The sequence below is a fragment of the Taeniopygia guttata genome, chromosome 2 (genome assembly GCF_048771995.1).
Source record: "Taeniopygia guttata chromosome 2, bTaeGut7.mat, whole genome shotgun sequence".
In the NCBI taxonomy this organism is placed as follows: Eukaryota; Metazoa; Chordata; class Aves; order Passeriformes; family Estrildidae; genus Taeniopygia; species Taeniopygia guttata.
This window is the reverse complement of record NC_133026.1, coordinates 147,399,684-147,422,782: the sequence shown is the minus strand read 5'-3', so window position 1 is coordinate 147,422,782 and position 23,099 is coordinate 147,399,684. Positions and strand designations below refer to the sequence as shown.

Here is a 23,099-nt window from a genome sequence, read left to right as displayed (position 1 = left end):
TTCTTCTAAGTAACAAGTGACATTACGAGATGAAATAGCTTCAAATGTGCCAGGGGAGGTTTAGATTGAATATTAGGAAAAATTTCTCCACCAGAAGGGTTGTCAAGCATTCATACCATCAGCCTAGGAAAGTGGTTGAATCACCATCCCATGAGGGGTATAAAAGCCATGTAGAAGAGCCACGGGGCTCTTAAGGACATGGTTTAGAGGTGGCCTTGGCAGTACTAGGTGTGACTTGATGATATTAAGGGTCTTTTCCAACCTAAATGATACTATGATTCTACCTAAATGCAATTGTTCATCCAAATTTTTCAAACACTGGGAGTTCTGTTGAAGTTACTTGGTTGGCGTGCCACTGCTTTAAGTCATGACATGGCCCCTTATGAAAGGCTGCACTAAGGTGTCCATGGACCCTTCTCCAGGCTGAGCAACCCAAACTCTCTCAGGCTGATTCCATGGAAGGGGCACTTCATCCTTCTGACTTCCATGGCTTCCTCTGGACCTGCTCCAAGAAATTTCTTGTGCTAGGGATGAAGCATTGCAGGTGAGGTCTCACCAGAGTGGAGCAGAGGGGCAGAATCCCCTGCCTCACCTGCTGCCCATGCTGTGGGATCAACCCAGGACATGTTTGGCTTTCTGGATGCAAGTGCACACACGGCCAGCTCATGTCCAGCCTCTCATCCACCAGCACCCCCAAGTCCTTCTTGGTGGGGCTGCTCTCAATCCACTTATTCCCCAGCCTGTATTGATACCAGGGTTTGGTCATCCAGGTGCAGCACCTCACACTTTGCCTCACTGAACATCATTAAGGTTCCCACATCCTCCACCAGAAATTCACCTGAACTCTCCTACAAGGCTTATAGTTCGGGAGTTTTTGTACTTCCAGAGTTTTCAAACTTTTGCCATTTAAGCTGCATGACTGAGAAATCCTCTCAGAGGAAGATCTCCCTCTTCTCAAGGAGGCTCAGGGAAGACCTCAGGGAGGACCTCAGGGAGGACCTCGTCGCTCTCTACAACTACCTCAAAGGAACTTGTAGTGAGCTGGGGTCAGCATCTTTTGCTGTGCCAACGGGGTGAGGACCAGAGAAAATGGACTTCAGCTGAGAGAGGGGAGGTGCAGATTAAATGTTAGAAAAAACCGGTTTTTTTACTGTTTGGGTGGTCAGGCATTGGAATACACTGCCCAGGGTGGAAGGCTCACTTCGTTCAAAGGGCTAGCTAGAGCCCTCCAGGTTTTCATACACAGTCGGCTGAAATTCACCTCGTGTTCACAGGCAGAGGCTCCCAGTCCCCGCGGAAGCCCCGGGGACAGCACCGCGACCGACAGCAGAGAATCGCCCCGCTCCCCTCACGACTCTCCCGCCATGGCCGCCGCGCATGCGGGGCGGAGCGGAGCGGCCATTGCCGTCAGTTCCGGCGGCAGCGGGGCGGCTCCGGTCCGGCTGTGAGTGCCGCTCCCCCGCCCGGCAGCCGCGTCCCCGTCCCGGCTGTGAGTGCCGCTTCCCCCCTGTCCTAGAGCGGTTCCTGTCCCGGCTGTGAGTGCCGCTCCCCCGCTCGGCAGCCGCGTCCCCGTCCCGGCTGTGAGTGCCGCTCCCCCGCTCACCGCCCGGCAGCCGCGTCCCCGTCCCGGCTGTGAGTGCCGCTCCCCCGCTCACCGCCCGGCAGCCGCGTCCCCGTCCCGGCTGTGAGTGCCGCTTCCCCCTGTCCTAGAGCGGTTCCTGTCCCGGCTGTGAGTGCCGCTTCCCCCTGTCCTAGAGCGGTTCCTGTCCCGGCTGTGAGTGCCCCCTCCCGGGTTACCGCCTGCCCCCGCTGCCCACATACCGCCTCCTGCTCGGGCTGTCAGTGCCCCTTCCCCGGTTACCACCGCAGCCGGTCCCCCAGAGCAGCTCCCCCGCGCCTTTCGCTGCCCCTGACGGCGCTCAGGGGGGTGTGCGCCTCTGCCGCTGCGCTTCGCCCTTCTGCAGTTCCATCTTCCCTGCTGGACTTGCCGGCCCAAAGTGGCGTCTGCCCGGGGACCGGGAAAGGGGGGATCTCCCACCCGCTGCGGCCTCTGCTTGGGGTGGTGTCAGGACGGTGCTGCTGCCCTGGGAATGGGGCTGCAGCCTGGGAATGGGGCTGCAGCCTGGGAATGGGGCTGCACCTTGGGAATGGGGCTGCACCTTGGGAATGGGGCTGCAGCCCGGGAATGGGGCTGCTGGGCAGACCCGGGCAGTGCGGTGGGAAAGGGAGCTACAGTCCATAGTTCTGAGGAGCCCGTTTCCTCAAGCATCTATTCCTCTGTCACATGTGTTCCAATGGGCTCGGAACTCGTCGTTCTGCTTGTAAAACCAATGGTGTCTAAAGATAGGCTGCGTTTGTTTGTTTGTTTGGTCTTCCTTTCTTCCTTTCTTTCTTTCTTTCTTTCTTTCTTTCTTTCTTTCTTTCTTTCTTTCTTTCTTTCTTTCTTTCTTTCTTTCTTTCTCTCTTTCTCTCTTTCTCTCTTTCTCTCTTTCTCTCTTTCTCTCTTTCTCTCTTTCTCTCTTTCTTTCTTTCTTTTCTTCCGTGTGTTTGTTTTTGTGAAGGTTCGGGGTATTGTTTATGTTTTTTTGGTGGTATTTACGGTTCAGGGCTTTGGAGCTGAAGTTCACCAAGAAGGGGATCTCTGGTGTCCCGGAGGTCTCAGACATGAAAGGAGTCCGGGGATGTGCATCTTCATTCAAGGCTCAGCTGCAGTAATCGGTTTTAGAGAGCTCAGGAGAAAAGGGATTCTAAATACTTAAATGTAAAGGCAGAAAACAATGCTTGATCCTTTCCTATGTGTGTTTTGATAAAGCAAGACTTTGCTTTTCCTCAAAAATAAGTGTTCTGGTCCTGATTTTCCTCTGTTTGGCCATGTGTGAACACTTACAGCTGTGTAAAGTTTGGTGATCCTGATTTGGTGCCTGTTTACATCTCACCTCATGCAATTTTGGATATTTCACCAAGAAAATGGGACTGAAGAGCCTGAGTCTGACAGGCTCTCCTGAGCTGGTATTTCTGCCCAGTGGCTGTGGTAGAGACTTGTGTGAGCTGGCTTGTGTAGCTGCACGGGGAGTGAGATTCACTTTGAAAGCCCTTATTGACAGATTTTTGTTTGAAAAGTGACTAAAAGTACACCTTGTGTACAGTGTAACATCAGGAGGTTGCATGGTTGAAGATATAGTAAAATAATGAAACAAACAGTGATATTGTAACACATACATTCAGGCTGCAGAAGTGTTTAGCATCAAAGCCCTGGTTTGATTCAACAACCCTGTGTACTTCTGAAGGTTAAATAATAATATGCGTTTTTCTTTCACTAGCCTGCAGTTGATGCAAAATGAGTGTTCCTGACTACATGCAGTGTGCTGAGGATCATCAGACCCTCCTGGTCGTGGTTCAGCCCATTGGCATTGTACCTGAAGAGAGCTTTTTCAGGATCTACAAGCGGATTTCAGCCGTGAGCCAGGTTAACGTGCGCGACTCGCAGCGAGTGCTCTACATCCGATACAGGCATCATTATCCCCCAGAGAACAATGAGTGGGGGGATTTTCAGACACACCGCAAAGTCATGGGGCTGATCACTATCACAGAGTGCTCTTCAGGAAAGGAATGGCCTCAGACTTTTGAAAAATTCCATCTTCAGAAGGAAATGTATGGCTCTACTCTCTACGATTCCCGGCTGTTTGTCTTTGGGCTTCAAGGAGAGATTGCAGAGCAGCCCCGCACAGATGTGGCGTTTTATCCCAGTTATGATGAGTGTGACACTGTGGAGAAGAGAATAGAAGATTTTATCGAGTCTCTCTTCATAGTGCTGGAGTCCAAGCGTCTTGACAGAGCCACGGATAAGTCTGGAGACAAGATCCCCCTGCTCTGTGTTCCTTTTGAGAAGAAGGATTTTGTAGGTCTGGACACCGATAGTAGGTAAGCAGCTACTTTTGCCAGCTCTTAAAAAAACACATCTGTGGCACTTGCCAGCCTTTAGGATAAGCCTATTAGAAAGGACAAGGTGAGCCTTGTTCCAACAGAGGCTGTGCCCTGATCTTTCTGCATTTTCTTGCTATAGTTTTAAGAAAATTTAACATGTAGTCTCACCGTATTTGATGTTCTGAGCTTGTTTTCATATATATACATTTAATTGATGAAGCTCATCAAATAGCAGGAAGAAGTCACAGGAGTAATTTGACAGATTCTGCTGTAATGAGACTTTTTGCTGGAAAACTTCCAATGTTTTACAGATATACAGTATTAATAAAAAAAATCAGTTAGCATCAATGAAACTATTTTTATGTCATGTTGAATAGTATTTGACTAATCATACTTACTGTATTTTTTCCCAGTAAACCTCTGTCTACTTTTTCATTCTATGAGATAGTGACTGTTTATTTTGATGACAAAGTCCAGCATCTTTCCCTGTCCTTCTTTGTTTTATGTATTTTTTTGTTATTTCTTTTTACCTGTCTTGTTTTGCTACCTGTTTGGTTTTTTGTAGGTTAGAGTTTTAGCCCCCCATTTTTCCTTCCTCCTCATTTGCATACTCATCTGTCAGATTTGAGTGTTGCATAGTTCCTGTGCAAGGGATAAGTAATTCTGGCTTGATAGCTACAGGCAGGTGCAAAATCTGTTTGACTCTGCTGTTTGCAGTCAAATCCAGGGGATGGAAGCATCCACCTTTTGTCCTGGGAGAGGTGGGGAAGTCCTAAGAAAACTCAGACTGTGTGTGGAAATAGTAGTGTTCATATCTGTGTTGTACTTTAGGGATGCCAGCAGAGGTTTCTATTCTGTGTAAAAGCTCAGAGGAGTCCAGGCAATTTTGTGAAGGTTTTAGATCAAATTAATCAGCTCTGCCTGTGTAGTTGGTCCTGCCTTGGAAACAGGAAGAAAGCATTCCAGGTTTCTAATTAGTTTGAAGTCTTTTGTTAAATTCCCTGTGGTGGCTTGAAGGACCATCAGTACCCCAGTGCCCTGCTCCTCTTTGAGGAGCACTTGAACTGGCTGTGACTTGTTGGTCCCTGTTTGTCCCTGCGCTATTATTCAGTTATCACTATGAATTACTATGTTATTACTTTTTGCTCGTGAGTGGTAAAGTTGAGAAGACTGGAAAAGCCTTTTTACAATCTTGTCTTTCTTTGAAAGAAATTTGGCTGAACGTAATCAAAATTTCCTTTTCCAGATAGGTAGAAAATTATAATTGTTGGCCAAGAATCTCAAAATCAAAATTAATTCTGCTGTTCAGTTTTGTCTTATAAAAATTGTGTTTTGGAAATCGCTTTCTTAGATGATTGAATTATTTCTGAGCAATGGCTGTGTTGTTAGTAGTGGGAGATACTCCTTGTGAAGTTCTGAGCTGGTGGGGAGCTGGAGTGACAGCAGAATGTGTGCCCACACGTCTCCAAGCAGGTGTTTGATGCTGTTGCAGTGAGGAGTTCAAACAGATTCTGTGTGGTGCTTCAGCTCTTTGCAGAATGGAAGGTGTGTGACCCTGTGTGTAGACACAGGGGTTTATCCAGAGTTAATCACTGGCTCAGCTCTGCACACACCCTTGCTGGGAGGTTTGAATACCAAACAGATTTTCAGTAGGTCTGGATCAATGGATGTACTTGAAATGTTTGCTGCACCAAACTGCTCAAGGAGAAGGTGTTAAATATTCTGATTTTTCAGTTCAATAGTAAGAAAGTTCTTCAGTTCTATTTTGCTGTGGAGTTAGTAGTTATGATTGTTATAAAACTTAGGATTTATACATTAAAATGTCAGAAAATTGAATGAAAATGTATTTCTAGCTTCTCTGCACAGGAGCCTTTCTAGGTACCTTTCATGTAGCCTGATGCATGTCTGTCCTCTGTTCTAAAGCAGAAGCTCGGGTCCATGGAATAAGATTGAGCTCAGATCCGTTTATTAAACTAACTTACACTTTCAGGCCAAAGTCTTTGGATGTGAGCTGGTGATAATAACATTCCATTTTATTCTTCGTGAGTTTTTTTGGTGCTTGGTTTGAAGTTCACAGGATTTTATTTTAGCACATTCCCTTCTGTAGTGACAGATTGACTAATTAAGGGAAAGCACTGCATGCCAGGGAGAAACAGGGCTAGGAAGGACCTTCCTCAGTAGAGACCAGTTTCTGTTTTTGCAGGATTGGATGTATAATTCTGTTCAGGGAGGGCTCGAGGTTGTTTGAATGCAGGAAGTGGGTGCATCTGGTAGAACAGCTTTTGCTACTTTGTTTTGAGTCTGTCATCATCGCGATTTTACAGAAAGAAATAAAAACGTGATGATATTTAGATATTGAGGCAAATGAAGCAGCTTTTTCTAGAACAGATGGAAATTTCTAAAGGGTTAAAGGCAAAGAAAGTCCCTTGATCTTTTCTATATACTTTCTGTCTATTTGCAAATTTTGTATATAATGTTCCCTGACATCGCAGTCAGTGTGTAATCAATTATTTAAAACCACAAATGTTCTCTGTTAAATAGATGGCGGAGAAGACACACTCTGTTCTTGTAACGGAGGGCGTGTCTCTGCTGCTGTAGTTGTGGATACATACTTAGGATAAATAAACGTATCTTTTCCTATATCTTCTAAAATTGAAGTTAAATGGCAGTGTGTAGCAAAGGTATAATTAAATGTGTGGTGCAACTGTAACCTGGAGCTATTGGGATGATAGACTGAGGGAAAATATGTTAAGAATTTACATGGGCTACATAATTCTGATCACTTGATTTGGAGACTAATTAAAACTATTGAATATAATTTGTATCTTAAAAGATGCTCTTCAAGTATTTTATGGTCAAATATTAAGGTTAATACTTATGTGATGATCAGGGCTTTATATATAAACCTGATCATCTCCCTCACTCAGAAGACTTTCATTAGCTTGGATACATGATAATTGCCATGGAAGTAAACTGATTGGCTTCTTTTAAGATGCAAAGTTCGTAAATTAGGAAGATGAGTTATTATTTCAAATAGGGTAATTAATGGGAAAAGTGAGGATGATCTTTGTCTTTTGCAGGTTATTTGTGTAATGAGCAGGAGAGGCACATTCCCAGAGCTGACTGAGATGACAACATACACAAACTCACTGAAATTTGTGTGCAGAAGAACTTTTTTTAGCTGGTAGAAAACTATATGCTTGAAACATAATGGGTTATGTCCTAAAATGTTTGGAAGAAAGGTTGTCCTGTTAAAGAGGCATTGTAGGACTGAGAGGCTTGGTTTAATTCCTGGAGCATTCAGCCAAGAAGGGATTTTGGCAGATTGATTTATTTTTTCTTTCTGTTTCTTCAGCTGTAAATTGGATAAAATATTTTGTGGTCACAGGACTGCTGAGGATAGTTGAAAAAATTTCTGAAATCAGTTGCACTTGATAGTTACTTGTAGAGGCTGTGAGATTGATGGAGAACAATGGAAGCACACGTTCTCATGAAGATAAAAACATCCTACAAACTAAAAACTAGGAAACATCTGTGTCAGAAATACTGAAAATCCCATTTGTTTTAAGTTTTCTATTTTATTTCTGTTTTCAGCTAAAAACAAACTTACTTAGGTGTGATTGTAAATCTACATGGATAATCTCATTTTAATGTTGTTTACATCAGTTTGTGTCTCAGGTTCTTTCTTTTTTAATACTGGCATCATTTAATGCTGTGTAGAGATGAGGATGTAGGGCCCTTTTTATAGATGTGTCATAGCTGGGATTTGTGCACTGATTTATCAAAGTTGATGATCTCAGTATGTGTATGTGGCTGTTAATTTTCTTTCCGTTCTCTGTCTTTCTAATTTCTGTTTTGTTCCTTTCTGTTTTTTTCCCCCCCTTCTTCTCTCATACTGCCCTGTGAGTTTGTTGTTGGGTCTAAAAAGGTAGGATGTGATTGTGTATCTTTGAAAATAGTTAGCTTTTTTCCCATGTCCTGCCTCTTCACTTCGCCTTCATTGCATATTTTAGTGTTGCTTTTTATTTTTATTTTTTTCACTACACACAAAAATAATTGCTGCCTGGAGCCTCACCACTGCAGTTGCCCCCTTTTGGCGCATTTGGCAATTATATTTGGTAGCAATGCTGAGTTTTTTTGTAGGACACACATAGTCTGCTTAGGTGGCTGCTGGCCTCTGGAATTTGCTTTATTTTTTAAACTCCAAAGCCATGAAGCTGTTGCTGCCTGTGTTTGATTTCCAAATTCAAAAGTTCTGGCAGTTGATTCAATGCCGTAGCTGTGTCTCTTGAAGTCTGGATAATGTTATGATTGGTGATTTCCATAGCTCTGCATGCTAACTGGAATTAGTAGAACTTGATGGAAATTTTTGTTGGAGCATTTTGCATGAATACACTTTTGAGAATTGATTTTGCATGTTTCTTGTTTGTAAATTTAGCCAAATTTTGAGGATCCAGAAATTCCGTCAAACTTGTTTCTGGATGGTTTGCAGTGAAAATAAATTCTGTCTTGAAATATAACACTGTTGCACTAAATTTTCCATAATATTATCCTGGGATCCTAGAAAAGAGCTGGAGATGAAAGAATAAAGCACATATCCTATAGAGCAAAGAAGGCAGAAATGGAAATCAAGTAGTTCTTCATAGTTCCTGGAACTGATTTATTGTCCTCCACCTTGAAGTGGTAGCAGTGGTCAGTGGTCATGATTGTGGTGATTCCTCTGAATATAAGAGTGTGTTTGGTAGAGCATTAACCCAACTAACTTTAGAAGATTAGATTTTAAATTAGTTTTGTAGTCAGTGGAATTTTTCTGTGTGGTGAGGACCTTAAGAGGAGTTAGGGGGACTGACACCAAGCAAGCATTCCATGGGTAGACCTGCAGGAAGTGGCACTGCCTTCCCTGGGGATGTTTCTGAGGGCATCACACTCAGGAGGGGGTTTGTAGGGAGAGACTTTGTGTGCTTCTTTGAAATTTAATGTTGTGAATTATCTTCCAGAGGAAAAATTAATAGGAGCTGCTCTTGGCAGTAGGGTGCTGCAAGGAACTGGCCTAGAGAGAGGTTGTCCTCTTATCTAGAGGAAGTAGTTGTTAATTCACGTGGGCTTCCTATCCCTTGATAAATTAGGATTAAGCAGGAGAGAGCTGAAATATTTAAACAGTGTTTTAATAAAAAATAATTCAGAGAGAAGATATCTGTAAGCTTCTCACTTTCAGGTTCTTCAGCTAAAGCTGTGAAGCAAAACTAGCTTGGTGTTAAAATGAGCAATCATTTTATACTGAGATATATATATATATATATATGTATAGATATAAATATGAATATATATGCAATAGGATTTTTTTTCCCAATTAATTTGCACCCCAGGATGCATTGAAGGAACAATGAGTCCCTTGGACATGATTTTAAAGGCCTGATGTTGTGGATACTGTTTTTTTTCCCAAATGTGAAGTGAATTAAGTTTTGCTGTCTGTAGAGAGTGGGTTTCTTTTCCATGAAGTCTTTGCTTTTTGTCTTTTTGGACATACTTGAAGTAATTGAATTCACTGTACTTAATTGTGACTGCCTAATAAAGACAGTATACATTTGTTTAGGACAAACTTACTCTATAATTAGTGAGAAGGTATTTTCCAAGAGGATGGCAATGACTTGCAGGGACTGTAGGAGGTGAATCCTATCTTGGCAATACCTTGAAGAGCCTAAAAATAGGTGTAGTGAATTCAGTTTTTGAATAATTAGTAATAAATTTTTTCATCACCAGGAATAAATTATCTGTTTGTCTATAAATAAGGAGAGTTTCCCAAAGAACAGTGGTTTTATGAGCAATATTTATTGATGCCTGTGTGAATAAATGCTTTCAAACTTCAGATATATTGACATGGGCATAAATCAGCAGGAGAATTAGGTTAGTAAAGCTGGTGGTGAGGCTGTGTGATCGAAACTATTCTGGTATTAGGTCCTGATTTAGGAGTCAGGCATCATCTCTTTTCCTTTGCCATATGACTCATATTTATGAACTTAATCATCTGCTAGCTTGAAAATCTGGAAGAATGTTTATAAAGTACAGTTTTGAGAGAATAAGAACTTTAATTTGTTCATAAAGATAAAGATTGCTTGAAAGCGTAGAGACGGAGTTGGAGGCAGTGGCATCTTTGAGAGGAATTATAGCTGTGAAGGAAACAGTGATTCTCCAATTCCACTATTTATGTAAAAAAACCAAACAAAAAAGTTAAAGCAATATAACATTTACAATGTTTTTTTTTTTTCATTCTGGAGTGCAGAGAGTAGGAAAATCTGATTTATAACCAATTTAAACTCTCCTGTGCAATGCTGATTCCAGATTACGATGGAACTTTTTGATGGAGTTATTTTTCTATAACTCAAAGTTTAGACTGAAATCTTGGTAAGATTTGGTGCCCTTCCACAGTTCATACAGAGCAGCTTTAGCTTTCACTTTGAATTTTCTTGCATTTTTGTTCTTAAAAGATCTATAAAACACATGCTTGTTGAAAAATAAAAGACAAATATTTCAATTCCTGATACATCTGAAAGATAACCAACAACAGTTGTACTGAGTTTCATTTAATGTCAAAACCTTCACATCAATTGTGAATATGGTGTGCTAGATCACAAAAGTGCAAACATTTATATAGGAATTACTTGTAACTTTTTAGATGGAGAGAAGCAATAGGAGACCTATTGCTTGTCTCCTTTTATTATTTCCTTTTTTTTTTGTAGACAATAACACTGTTCTGATAGCTTCTCTCTTTAGTTTTTATTGTCCGTACTTCTATATATCTTCTCTTTTTCAATTTCTGTCCCTTGTGCATATAAATCAGTTAGTTTCTCTTCATCTGCTTTTTCCAAACTGACTGCAAGGAATAAGACATTATTTTGTGGCTGAAAAGATTCTTCTCTGTGGTGTAAACTACCCAAGCCAAACTGATAGCCTTGATAAACCAGTGACATGGAATTGTTTGGTTTCTTGCCATTCCTCCTTCCTGCCTTCAAATCTAAAGGAAATAAACAAATATCCTTATTCCTATACTTACATTTCATATGTTCCGTGCCTCTCCTCCTTTTGTCATTTCTACATTACAGACTTCATGAAGACAGTTTGTTCAGATGCCTTACGGAGATTATTTCAGTGACATTTCAGTTCATCTCTAGGGTCCTCTGGGAAGTTCCCCACTTGAAAAAAAAATACCCCACTGCCCCAAGCCTGGTTTCATTCTATAACATTGGCATTCCCCTTATATTCTGGTATCACTCCAGGGATAAGAGTTCAGCATCTGCAGAGTGGGTGTAACCTTAGGGGTTCTTTTGGGTTTCTTTTTTGTTTAAAGTTGATAAGTTCAAATAGTCTCAGTAACTTTGTAAAAAATCACAGGCTGATTTGGGCTGGAACAAACCTTAAAGATCATCTTATTCCAGCCCCTCTGCCATGGGCAGGGACACCTTTCACTAGCCCAGGTTGCTCCAAGCCCCATCTAACCTGGCCTGGAACACTTCCAGGGATGGGGCAGCCACAGCTTCCCTGGTCAACCTATTCAACCTAATTTAAATTAAATTAATTAAATTGAAAAAGTATCACGACATCTCTTAAAAGCTTAAAGTTTACAGGTGTGTCAATCCAAGATGGTTCTTTGTATTTTTACCAGATTCTTTGGACTTCATGTATACAACAAAGAGTGACATCTGCAGCACTTCTTCTAATTAAAATTTCAGTTTTGATTGACTTTTATTTTAGTTTAAATTATCCAAAAGAATAAGAGTCTGTTTTTCCTTGGTGCGACGTGTGGAAAGTAAACTTTCATACCTCTCTGGATGTGCTTAGAAGACACTGTTAGAACAACAGGATCTACTATTGAAAACAACATAGATAAATGAATAAAACATCTCAGTTGACATTTAAATGTCTTCCTCATAAAGCAAGTTTATAATTATAGTGCAAGGGTGTTCTTGCCAGGGAGTGCTTTTGCAGGAAGGAGAACAAGAGGATTGTTCATGGACTTGGGAGAGCACAGTTGTTCTGAGCTGTCACTTCAATCATGAGGTGTTTCCCAAGTCCAGTGTGTCTTGCTTGGTATCTCTTATGTTTCTTTAGCTGAAACCTACCAAAAAAAACCAAACAAAACAGTAGGATTAGTGCCTTTGTCACACAGATTTATGCCCAAGTTGCCTTTTCAGCTGTAACAAGGTGTCTGCTGAATATATTCAGTAGACTTTGTTCATTTGGGAAGAACAACATTTATTTTAACATGCAAAAAAGAGAAGGAGGAGAAATTCTGTCAGCTGTTGCCTGAAATGATGGTGCTTTTCCACTCATCATTCCTTTAAAAGAAGGGGCTGGGAGCAGGGGAGGTTTGTGAGGTCTGGGGGGCTCTGAGGGGGTTCTGGGCCCCTGATACCTTTGGGCTGTGTGTGGAGAGGGTCCCAGCAGAGGAGACAGAGGCCCAGAGCAGGATTTTGGAAAGGTCACCTTTAATATGCTCAGAGCCAAAATGTGAGGGATTCCATGGGAAGCATCCATGGAGTTGTGGGATTTGTTCCAGAACAGCTTCCTGGAAGCACAGGAACAGGGAAAGGAAAAAGGCAGAACAAGAGACCACCTTGGCTTAACAATGAGCTTTTGGGTGTACTGAAGAGCAAAAAAACAGCATATCAGCTATTGACAGGCAGCCAAATACTCACTGTAGTCTGCAGGAGCCTTGCTTTGGAGGTTTTCAGGGCACGTGGCTCTAGCTGTGTAAGTGCTGTGTAGCCAAAACATGTGATACATTGCTTTTCCCCCAATATATCCTCAAATTGTTGGTCCTTTTGCATATTACATTAGTTAGCATTAATGTTTGCTTAGAGGCAGAGAGTAAATCAATGTAGATCTGCTATTAGGGAGGAAAGAAAACTGACTTTAGGTGTTTGTTAGCCCAGACCAGCATTCCGTGCCAGTAACTGAAGTGCCCCTCTCATTTTCAGACACTACAAGAAGCGCTGCCAGGGCCGGATGAGGAAGCACGTGGGGGATCTGTGTCTGCAGGCCGGAATGCTGCAGGACTCCTTGGTGCACTACCACATGGCAGTGGAGCTGCTGCGCTCTGTCAACGACTTCCTGTGGCTTGGAGGTAGGATCAGGTGCTGGTATTGTAAACCCAAGTAAATCAAACTATCCTCTCTGATTTCCTTAGGCATTGTGAAAGGTAGGAATGATTCCCGTGACCAAAATCTGGATTATTGGGTGTGAGTAAGAATGAAGTTGAAGCAAAAGTTGGTTAATAAGATGTGAGAAAGGAATGGATTTAGGAAAACCTAAACAGGATAAATCGTGTTACTGTAGTAAAGCATGTACTTAAAAAAAGTTGTGTCTGATTTTTTCGTGATTCCTTGGAAAGTACTTGATTTTTATTCACTGGGTTGTATAGGTGTTTTAAAAATGTTTCCTATGGGTGTCCACTATGGACTGTTAGGAAAATATTTTTGCCTTTACATCTCCCAAAGCTGCAAATGTTAAATTTCCACTGACATAATTTCCTTTCATATAAGGTCCTAGGATTTGCTTTTTTTTCTGTGCCTTTTTTCCATACTTCTTTTTTTTTTATTATTTTTTTTATGCCTGTTTTTTGTTATTTATTGGCCATGCAAATGATCTTTGAGCACAATTTCTGCTTCTCAATTTCATATCCTTTCAGGACAGCGTCTCCAGTTCTGCTTTTAGCTTTCTCATTCCACCTGACAACCACGTATCTTTCTAATGGCCCTGTAGATTACATACCATGAAAACCTTAACACCTTTTAACCTCCTACTTCTTTCCTTCTCCAATTCCAAAAACTTAAATGGCTCAGGATTCCTCAAATTCCACTTAGAGACCTCCAGAGACTCTTCCTATCCAAATAGTTTGATAAGTCTGTTAAGTCTGACCTGCTCTTATCATGTCCAGTTACATCAGGTTGTTCAGGGACCTGTCCAGTTATATTTAATGATGGAAGTTTTGCTGTCTTTGAACAACTTCTTCTAAAATTTTGCTTTTTTTTTTAAACACCAAAATGTTTGGTGTTTTAAAGGCAGCAGGAACACCAACTTTCAGCCTCTTGCTCTGTAAGGCTGAGCAAACCCAGTTCTTTCTGCTTCTCACATGCCAGGAACTCCAGTCCCCTGACCCTTCTGATGGCCTCTCACCAGCCTTTCTTTGGGATGAGGCTCCTGCCAGCCCCTGTCTCCAGCCTGGCAAGTTCTCTGCATTGAAGCCCTGCCCTTCTGTTCCCTCCAGTTAGGTGTCACCCAGGAAGTTTCTGGGTGTGCTCTATGCAATCATCCAGGCAGTTAATGAAGGCTGCCCTTCATTATTGTCCCCCTGAGGACACCACTGCTCACAGGCAGCCATTTGGCTCATCACAAGCCTTTGAGTCTGGCTGCTGATTTTCCACCTACTTTATAGGCCAGCTATCCCAATCTTCCCAGTTTGGCTACAAGCATTCTGTGGGAGACCTTGTCCAAAGATGTTTTGAAAGCCAAAATACACAACATCCACTGCTGTTCCTTTGTTCACTGAACTTAGCATCTCGTCACAGGGAGCAGTGAGGTTGCCAAAGGCTGATTTATCCTCAATAAATGGATGTGAGCTGTTCACAGTCACCTTCTTTCACTTTATGTGCTTCCAGCAGGATTTCTGTGTAGCCTCTCCAGGGAGCTGATGTTGATCTATCTGTGCTGGTACTTCCTTCTCAAAGATGATTTTTCCATTTTCCCAGCCACTAGAAACCTCCTCCAATGAGCATGAACCTGTTGGAAGTGATGAGAGTGTGGTCTTGCCTTGGTCAGCTCTCTTGGCATCTTACCTGGTTTTGTGGAATTGCATCCAATTGGATTAAGTGCTTTTCATGTGAGCTTCCTCTGCTGTGACAAGTTCTTGCTTCAGTGGGTTGGGGCAATGGGGGCTCTGAGGGTGAACACAGAGATGAAAAACACATCTCAGAATTTTCCATGGTCTTTGTCATTAGACCTCTAATTCCAGGCACATTTTTGTTTGTGTAAATGGACTTTACCACAGGATACTTCACTTCTTGCAAATGTTTCTATTAATCTGTTGGCTTTTTTGTTTTTTGTTTTCCCTTTAGCTGCCCTTGAGGGGCTGTGCTCAGCATCTGTCATCTATCACTACCCAGGTGGCACTGGGGGTAAAGTTGGGTCTCGCAGGGCTCAAGGAGGTTCTCTTTCTGCTGAGGCAGGCAACAGGCACAGGCCAGGTAAGCATGGCATTTCAGTTTTATTCTGTTTGCCACCACTAAACATCTGAAAACTTCTCTCTATCTCCTAACTCTGTAAAATTATACAGATGACAGCATTAATCAGAGGAGGGAGGTTTGGGGAAGCATTTGTTGTTTTGGTTTTTTTTAGATTTTTGCAATTATTTTTCTGTTTTGATGTTAATATCAACACATGTGCTTTGCATAGAATTGCAAAGCTTTTGATTTCTTCAGCTGATTGTCAGTAGTGTCTGTGTTAGTTTGAATTTTGCTGGAGGAGATGCATGCAGTTTTCATAAAATAAGATCTGGCAGAGTTGCATGTATTCATAAGAATTAAGCTGGGTATATTTTATTCAGAGTTTTTTTTTGCTATTCTAAAGTCAGTGAGTAACAAACAGATTTTTTTAAAAATGAAGTGCCAATAAGCCAACATAATTTTTAAGATTTAATATAATTTTTCTAAACTCTTGGACTGTAAAAGAGGTGGCTGAGGAGAAATATGAGAGCAATCTGTAATACAATGAATATTGTGGGAAAGGATGGGTAGGGCTCAAAGGTTCAGAGTTTCTTTTAAGAGAAGAACTGGAGGACATCAAGCAGAGCTTAGCAGATGGAGAAGATGATGAAGGGAGTTACTGTTTATCCAGCCTACAGGTATGACATGGAACTCCTTGTCATTCAGAGTTACCAGATCTGGTGGTGTGTGTGAGAGAGCCGAGGCTGCTGCAGCTCCATGGCTCCAGGTCCAGGCAGACAGGAGGCTGGGCAGGAATTCCCAGCAGGCCTGGAGAACACACAGGGAACACACAGCCTCAGTCTATCCAGGAGCTGGCCACTGCACCTCAACCCACAAGGCTTGAGACTCAGAGCCCATTCCAGCTGTTGGTGCTTAGACCAGCACACACACATGCACTCCCCTCTGTTTTTCTGTGCTCGTTCGCTAAACTGCCTCAGTCCCTCCTTCTCCTTGTCTTTGACTCATCCCCTACACCCCAGAAGGACTCTTGTACAATCCCAGGGTGTTCTTTCCCTACAGTGAGCCCCATATTCCTCTAGGGAGTGACCTCCCAGTCTGTCTGTAAGGGGATCCAGAAAGCTGCTGTGGCTTCACCCCCCACAGCTCTGCTCTGATTTGGTTGTTGGGGGTCACTGATCCTCTCCACTGCTTTGTGGTTGTGCAGATGAGCCTGTCACATAACCTGACACTTGTCACATGGTGTTACAGCTCCTGAAAAGTTCTGTGGCTTTCAGGAGAGGCTGGGCTGGGGTAGGAAAATGGAAATACATTGATTAATGTGAGCTACACAGGCCTTTGGGCTAAGCCAGCATAGCTGCTGCTGTGTATTCATTCACTCAGGACTGAAACATAGCTGGGTTTAAGTGCTGGTGTTAAGTTCTTTTGTGTGCAGTGTGGTTAAAATGAATTCCTTAATCTAAAAGAGGAACCATCCATCTTTATTATTTATAAGTCACAATCTAGTAAACACTTGCTTTGTATTACCTTTATTATGAACTGTGTGTATTGAAATCAGATAACTGTGATTGTAAAATTACCTTATTTCAGGACAGAATACTAATTTTTATACAATACCTAGTAATTAAAATCTATGCATTTGGTCCCATGACTTATGAATGCATTTTACATTGGCTGTTACAATTTCACCTGATTAGTGACCTTTATATATTTTTAAATGAATATTTATCAGGAGGTGTTGCAATCTGTTTGTCGTAGGTACTCCTGGTTACTAAAGAAGGTAACAAGTCACAGCTATCAGAATAATTGAATATATTTTGGGTATATTATTGCTGGGTCTCTATTTAAGTTGTCTTATATTTTAAAGTCCAGTTTGCAAACTTGTTAGTGTAGTTGTATTTAAAAAATATTTTAGTTTCATATGACAAGATTTTTCAAAGGACTTTTCTGTGAAGAAAAATAGACAGATTTTTTTTGTCATCCTTTGCAGACATTGCAGACAAAAATATTACTTTGTGGCCCATTAGATACTGTTCCCTAACTCTCGTTATGATCTCTGTGCTTTGAGGTGTGAAGTGCTGAGCTCCCTCTGGCCAAACAGCTGTTGCTGTGATGTCATTTTCCTACGAAGTTTTCTGAAAGTTTCTTTTTATTACCTATTCCTGACTCTGCAGTGCCTTTCATATGAAATCCTTTCAAACTGCACCTTTGGTTATAGTCTTTTTGGCTGTAATTGATTTTGTGAAGACAGTGCTTAATCTATGGAACAAATTCCACTGTACCTTTCTGTGGGATAAAGCCAGGGAAAAAAAGGGATTACAAATTCTGCACAAATCAAGAAATAACACACTTGGAACTGAAATTTGTGCCTGATTTTGAGGCATATAGATGTGAGAGTTACGTTTAATGCTTCCTCTTGTACCTGGAATTGCACCTCTTCTTGTGTCTGTACTTCAGCCTTCACAGGATGAAGTTTCCTGCCCACATCCAGCCAAGAGAAACATCTTCCTCTGGAATCCCTTGTGATTTCCATCATTTGGCATTTTTAGGCTACAGCACTGGACCTGGCTCCTCATCAAATGAGTTGTCTGCTTTGTGTAGAAACATCTTTGGAAACAAAGCTCCAAAATACAAATGAGCTTCTGCTCTGTCCTGTGGCTGCCCATCCCTGGAAGTGTTCAGGGTCAGGTTGGATGGTTTTTTGAGCAGTCTGCTCTAGTGGAAGGTGCTCCTGCCCATGGACAGGGGGTTGGAACTTGATGGTCTTTAAGGTCCCTTCCCTTGCCATTCTGTGAAAAGGGTGCTTTGACTTCTCAGGTATCTGAACCCTTTTGTTTGTATAGGGACAGGTTTAGGCTGTGTCCCCTGGAATCCCTGGATGTGTCTCTGCAGCCTTCAGTGTGAAGGAAGATTCTGAGTTGCTCAGCTCCTCCTGGCCAGGAAATCTGGATGTGGTCTGTCAGTTATGGGATTTGTATGTCAAACAAGATGAGTCTGGATTGCTTTATGCTTAGCACTGGCTGTTTTGGATTTCTCCACTGGATTTTATTTGTTGGGAGTTCTAAGATGTTGATTTTGTTGATTTTCCTCTTTCACCTAGATCTAAATCTCTGCTTCACTTGTCTGGAATCTGAGCAAGTCAACTGAAGGGAGGGTCTGTCTTGCTAATGAAATAATGGGTTTTGACTGCTTAACCCTTGATATGAGCAATTTTATTGCCATGTTTAACCAAAGTTTAGGGCAACAAGGTGTCCATACCTGGTAATCCAACACTGCAGTACTCTTGGCAGCTCTTACGTGGACAGTCTGGCTTATTAGGTTGGCATGACTCAATTATTCAGAAAATTGGATGGAGAGAAATTAATGACAATTAAAAGGGATAAAATTACGTGGAAATTTTATTCTAGAGTACTGTGCAGATTAAAAGAGCTCCCACAAGAAGATTTAAGTACTGTAGCTCTTGGCATTAATACTAAGTGGATTGTAATGGAAACTTGCTAACCAAAACAATGAAGATAAAGGAAAGAAGATGTGGCTTTAAATTATACACTGAAAATTCTGAAATTCTTCTTAGTGTGTCTTAGAACTCATTGCAAATGTATAGACTTTTATTTATTAACAAAATGAGATTTAACATATGGGGACTACTTGAATTTAATTGGTAGTCCTTCACAACAGCAGTGATAATCCTGATGAATCTGATGATTTTGTTCAAGCCTGATGTTATAAAACATTATAAGAACTTGCTTTGTTGGCACTATTTAAGGCTGAAAAAAATCATTTTTGTTCCTCCTTTTAGGGGCACAGGAAGTTCTCATTGATCCAGGTACATTATTTTCATGCATGTTTCCAAAGTATTTTCTTGTATTACTCGATATGTTTTGTAATTGTATAGATAATTATTGCCACTTGCCAAAATTAGTAGCGATCCCCGATGCTTCAGTTTTTGGCAATAAATTTTGAGAAATTATAGAGACTGAAGGGTAACTGGCACAAAATAAATGCTGTAGTTCCATGATTATATCTCAATAAATTCTAATCAACAGGATTTCTTTCCATGAGTATTGAGGATTTTAAAATATTTTTGAAGTGACCGACCTGAATGGTCATATGTGGTTCTGTAGTGTCATGGTGCTTCCTCAGTCATCATGAACAAACATCTTTCACTTCCATAAAAGTACTCTTAATATCCAGATGTGCTTAGTCTGATTCCTCAAGGTTAATAAACATATTTAAGTATGTAAAGAAACATTCTTTCTGCTCCCTCAGTGAATTCAGAAATACCTTTCATAGTAGTTTTTAACTGTCTGTTGGCAGTTAGGGCCAGCTCTGAAACACAGAGATTATTTTGCCATTTTTGCAGAGAAACCTATTGGAGAAATCAGTTAATGTATAATCCTAAATAAATTACAGTATAATGCTACAGATTAAGTGATATGTAAGAAGGTATTGAGCCTTGCCAAATCTTTGATATGTTTCCACTTTTATGATGTTAACTCCAATAAAATCAAATTCCTAAAGTAAAATTTCCATGTTCTTTCTAATACCCCAGATTTCCTTGGCATCTATTTCAAATTCCTATCCCTTATATAGACCCTTTCTGTCTCTTGCCTTCTTTCTTATATAAAAAAACCAATTTCTTACTGTTTTGTCTGAGCCTTTTTTCCCTTTTTTTTTTTTTTTTAGAAACACAGTTTTAAAGTAAAAGGAATAGTTCAAAGATTAAAATTGTCTATTCAGATGTGGCCATAATATAATTTTAGCAATCTGTATTTTATTCATGGTCTAAACATTCAGATAATGGCTAAAAATCATGAATATAGTTGTTTTTTACTAAGTGAAAGATTATTTCCTTTCTTTCTAGGTAGGGCAGGTGTACCTTGTGTATTCTGTGTCAAGCCTACAGCATACTCTAGCTTGCTTTTTAGATATTTAGCATTTGCCAAGAGTCTTTGTGCTCATTTCTGACCCTGTTCTGTTCCAGGGGCTCTGACTTCCAATGGGATAAATGCAGATACCAGTGCTGAGATAGGACGTGCCAAGAACTGCCTGAGTCCTGAAGACATCATAGAAAAATATAAAGAAGCCATTTCTTACTATGGCAAGGTAATCCTGGTTATTTTTACTTAACACCTTAAGGTGTTCACCTTTTCAGCAGTGAACTGCTGAGGCTTTGGTTTTGGAGGATCTTTTAAAGCAGAGCAGTGAGGTTTGGAAAACAGATTCCAACTCTACTGGACCGGTTTTTAGGTTTTTGTACAAATGCTCAGAGTCTGAGATGGAAAAGGAGCTTAATGTCTGCAATCATAATAAGAAAAGAAAAACAATTGTTTTTTACTGTGAAAATAGTGGCTCAATGTCCACATCAACACTAAAGATAATTTTAATTGTACTGCAGTGGAGTTATTTAATCACTTTTTAATTTCAGGTATTTCTCTTGTTCAATAAAGTATCTTTAGACTAAGCTTATAAATATTTATTACAGGCATTTTCATGTCCATGTTGAAGGGAGACTCTCCAAGTGAAACAATTTCAATTGTGTGCATGAGTTAATTTATGATCAGAAGCAATGAAAGGTGATAGTTCTGGGCACAGTGTCAGATAAATTAGAATCCATCAGTAAAACAATAACTGTCAAGGATGCACTCAGCTTTTTAATGTTACCTTAAGGGTACGTTGCTCATCTAGAAAGCGTGTGATATCTCTAGGAGTATAAAATTATTGGACTTAGATGGGCTTAAGGCAGGATATTTATATTTTGATTATTTATAATATGCACTGTGCTCTCAGCAGGTAATAACTGTGCTTCACTGCAGCTTCATTGAAATAACAAAGGGTTTTGTGTCAGGACTGATTTATAACCCTTCAAGACAAGCACAGTTACCTCCTGTCTGTTCCAGACATACAGAGTAACTCCTTGCTCTAATGCTGAGGAAGCAGCACTTTCTGCATATTTTTTATGTTCTCAGTCAGCTGAAAAAGCTTTTGTAGCACCTTCTAAAATAGATTCAATCTCCACTGATTTGCTTTTGCTAATATAAATGCACGAGAGAAATATGAGACAGCTTTGCTGGCGTAACTCTTGCATTTTGTTATTGAACTTTCTTTCCCCCATTAGTTTTCAAATACAAATACCTGAAGAGAGCTTAACTTCAGCAGAAGGTGGTCCAAATCAAATACCCAGTATCTGTGTTGTTTGAGGAAATCACCAGACAGATTGTCTGGCTAGAAAATTGCCTGTTTGTTATCTGAGCACAAACAGTTCAGTGCACATCTGCATTGTCTCCTTAGCTTCCTGAAGCAAGCTAAATCACTGAACAGTCATTTACAGCAAAAGTTTTGCAAACAAATACTGGAACACTCAGATTGGTTCCTAATTCTCTTGTCATCAGGAATATTGTTTTAACTAAAGAGAAAATGGATGCAGTAATAAAAATATTTGCATTGTAAAGGTAGAATTTATTTGCAGACGCAGCACCCACAACCAACCATTCATGAGATTACCCCAAATGGTTCCAATGTTCCCAGCTTTTCTCCTCACCTGAACTCTCAGACTGAAGCTGTGTTCTGTCTCAAAATGAGAGCAGTGAGTGAAGAGGCTGAAAGTAGCTCTTTTGCACAATAATATTTTAGATGACACCTTAACTTTCACTTGGGCATATGTTGATAATTTAACAGTGTAGTCATTAGCATTAAGGAATTGCTGGGTTTGGAGGATGTGACAGCTGATGTATGTGCTGAGCAGAAATGCTTATAAAATCTAACAGGTGCAATCCTTCAATATTATTTTAATTTTCTTCTTCTCCAAGTACAAGAACGCTGGGGTGATTGAACTGGAAGCTTGTGTGAAGGCTGTGAGAGTCCTGGCAATGCAGAAGAGGAGCATGGAAGCCTCTGAGTTTCTGCAAAATGCAGTTTATATCAACCTTCGTCAGGTCAGTTGGAAAGTCCAAGTTTTTTTCTCTTGTAATTTGACAGAATATACTGAAAGTTACTTGGATTCAGTAAACTCCAGTTTATTTTCTGTAGCACTGCCTTCCTTCTGACTTCTTGAGGATTTTCACATCTGTGAGTCTGGGTAACAAGGTATAGAAAGTTCATCTAAAAACATGAGGACTTAGTTTGAGATTAAACTCTGTTGCTTCTTCTCCCTTGTGAAGGTAAAAAAAAGCCCATTGTTCTCTTGTGATGCTGTACTAGGGAAAAACAGCTGCCTGGGACTGCTCTGCAGTGGATTTTTCAAATTTTCTTGATTGCATCTCATTCAATGAAACTGAGCAAATCAGGAATGGCCTCTTGCAGAGTGAACTGAAGGGTCTGATTAGTGTTCTTAATCAACTGAATTTTTGTTGCGTAGTGCAAAGTCTTAATTAAGCCAAACCAGAGAGGAATTCAGGGGGGAAATCAGTGTTTGGAACGGTGTGGAAAGCGCTCAGTATCACCACAAAATAACATTAACACATGAGCAGTGTCTCAAGCTTGGTGTCACTGCTCACAGAGAGATTGCTGTGTTTGAAAGAACTAATAAATTGTTAGGTTTCATACTGATTTTTGGTTTTTGCTCATTACATCTTGGTAAGATGAGCCGTTTAAGTCCACACTATTGATCTTATTAGACATGGACAATGAGGGAGATAGAATACTTTTTTTCACTTGCAAGAATCCTCTCTCTGAAATCAATTTTCTAACAAAACTTTAATGGGGCAATAATTAATTGATAAGCTGTCATAAAAACCATCAGTCTTGTTAGAGCGTGCCTTAATTGTCAAAATCCTTGTAGTGCTAAAGGCTCTCTCTTTAATTCTGTTACCTGTTTTTTTTTGCTGGCCATTCTGCACCCTTTGTTGTTCACACATTCTCTTGTTCTGGTGCTGTTATTCTTGTTACCTGCAAACGCCAACATTGTTGTTGTTTCTTTTTCTGGAAGCAATTAGTGCCATTAAGAGAATAAATACCCTG

The 23,099-nt window shown here is 40.8% G+C and overlaps 1 protein-coding gene across 14 annotated transcripts in view; it reads left to right on the top strand.

Annotated features, from left to right (window-relative positions):
- Positions 1-1,375: 1,375 nt before the first annotated feature.
- The window catches only part of TRAPPC9 (trafficking protein particle complex subunit 9), a 440,655-nt gene continuing 418,931 nt past the window's right edge, over positions 1,376-23,099 (top strand). Inside the window, exons 1-9 of one of the 14 annotated variants that reach the window (XM_072925040.1) lie at positions 1,418-1,501; positions 1,548-1,580; positions 3,321-3,921; positions 7,832-7,852; positions 12,900-13,045; positions 15,036-15,164; positions 18,940-18,966; positions 20,125-20,246; positions 21,950-22,075. In XM_072925040.1, the coding sequence (XP_072781141.1) occupies positions 3,338-3,921; positions 7,832-7,852; positions 12,900-13,045; positions 15,036-15,164; positions 18,940-18,966; positions 20,125-20,246; positions 21,950-22,075 (1,155 nt within the window). In that variant the 5' untranslated portion in view covers positions 1,418-1,501; positions 1,548-1,580; positions 3,321-3,337. Of the gene's footprint in view, positions 1,775-3,320; positions 3,922-7,831; positions 7,853-12,899; positions 13,046-15,035; positions 15,165-18,939; positions 18,967-20,124; positions 20,247-21,949; positions 22,076-23,099 lie in introns of all 14 variants that reach the window. The other 13 variants (XM_072925039.1, XM_072925042.1, XM_072925045.1 and 10 more) reach the window with 13 other exon arrangements.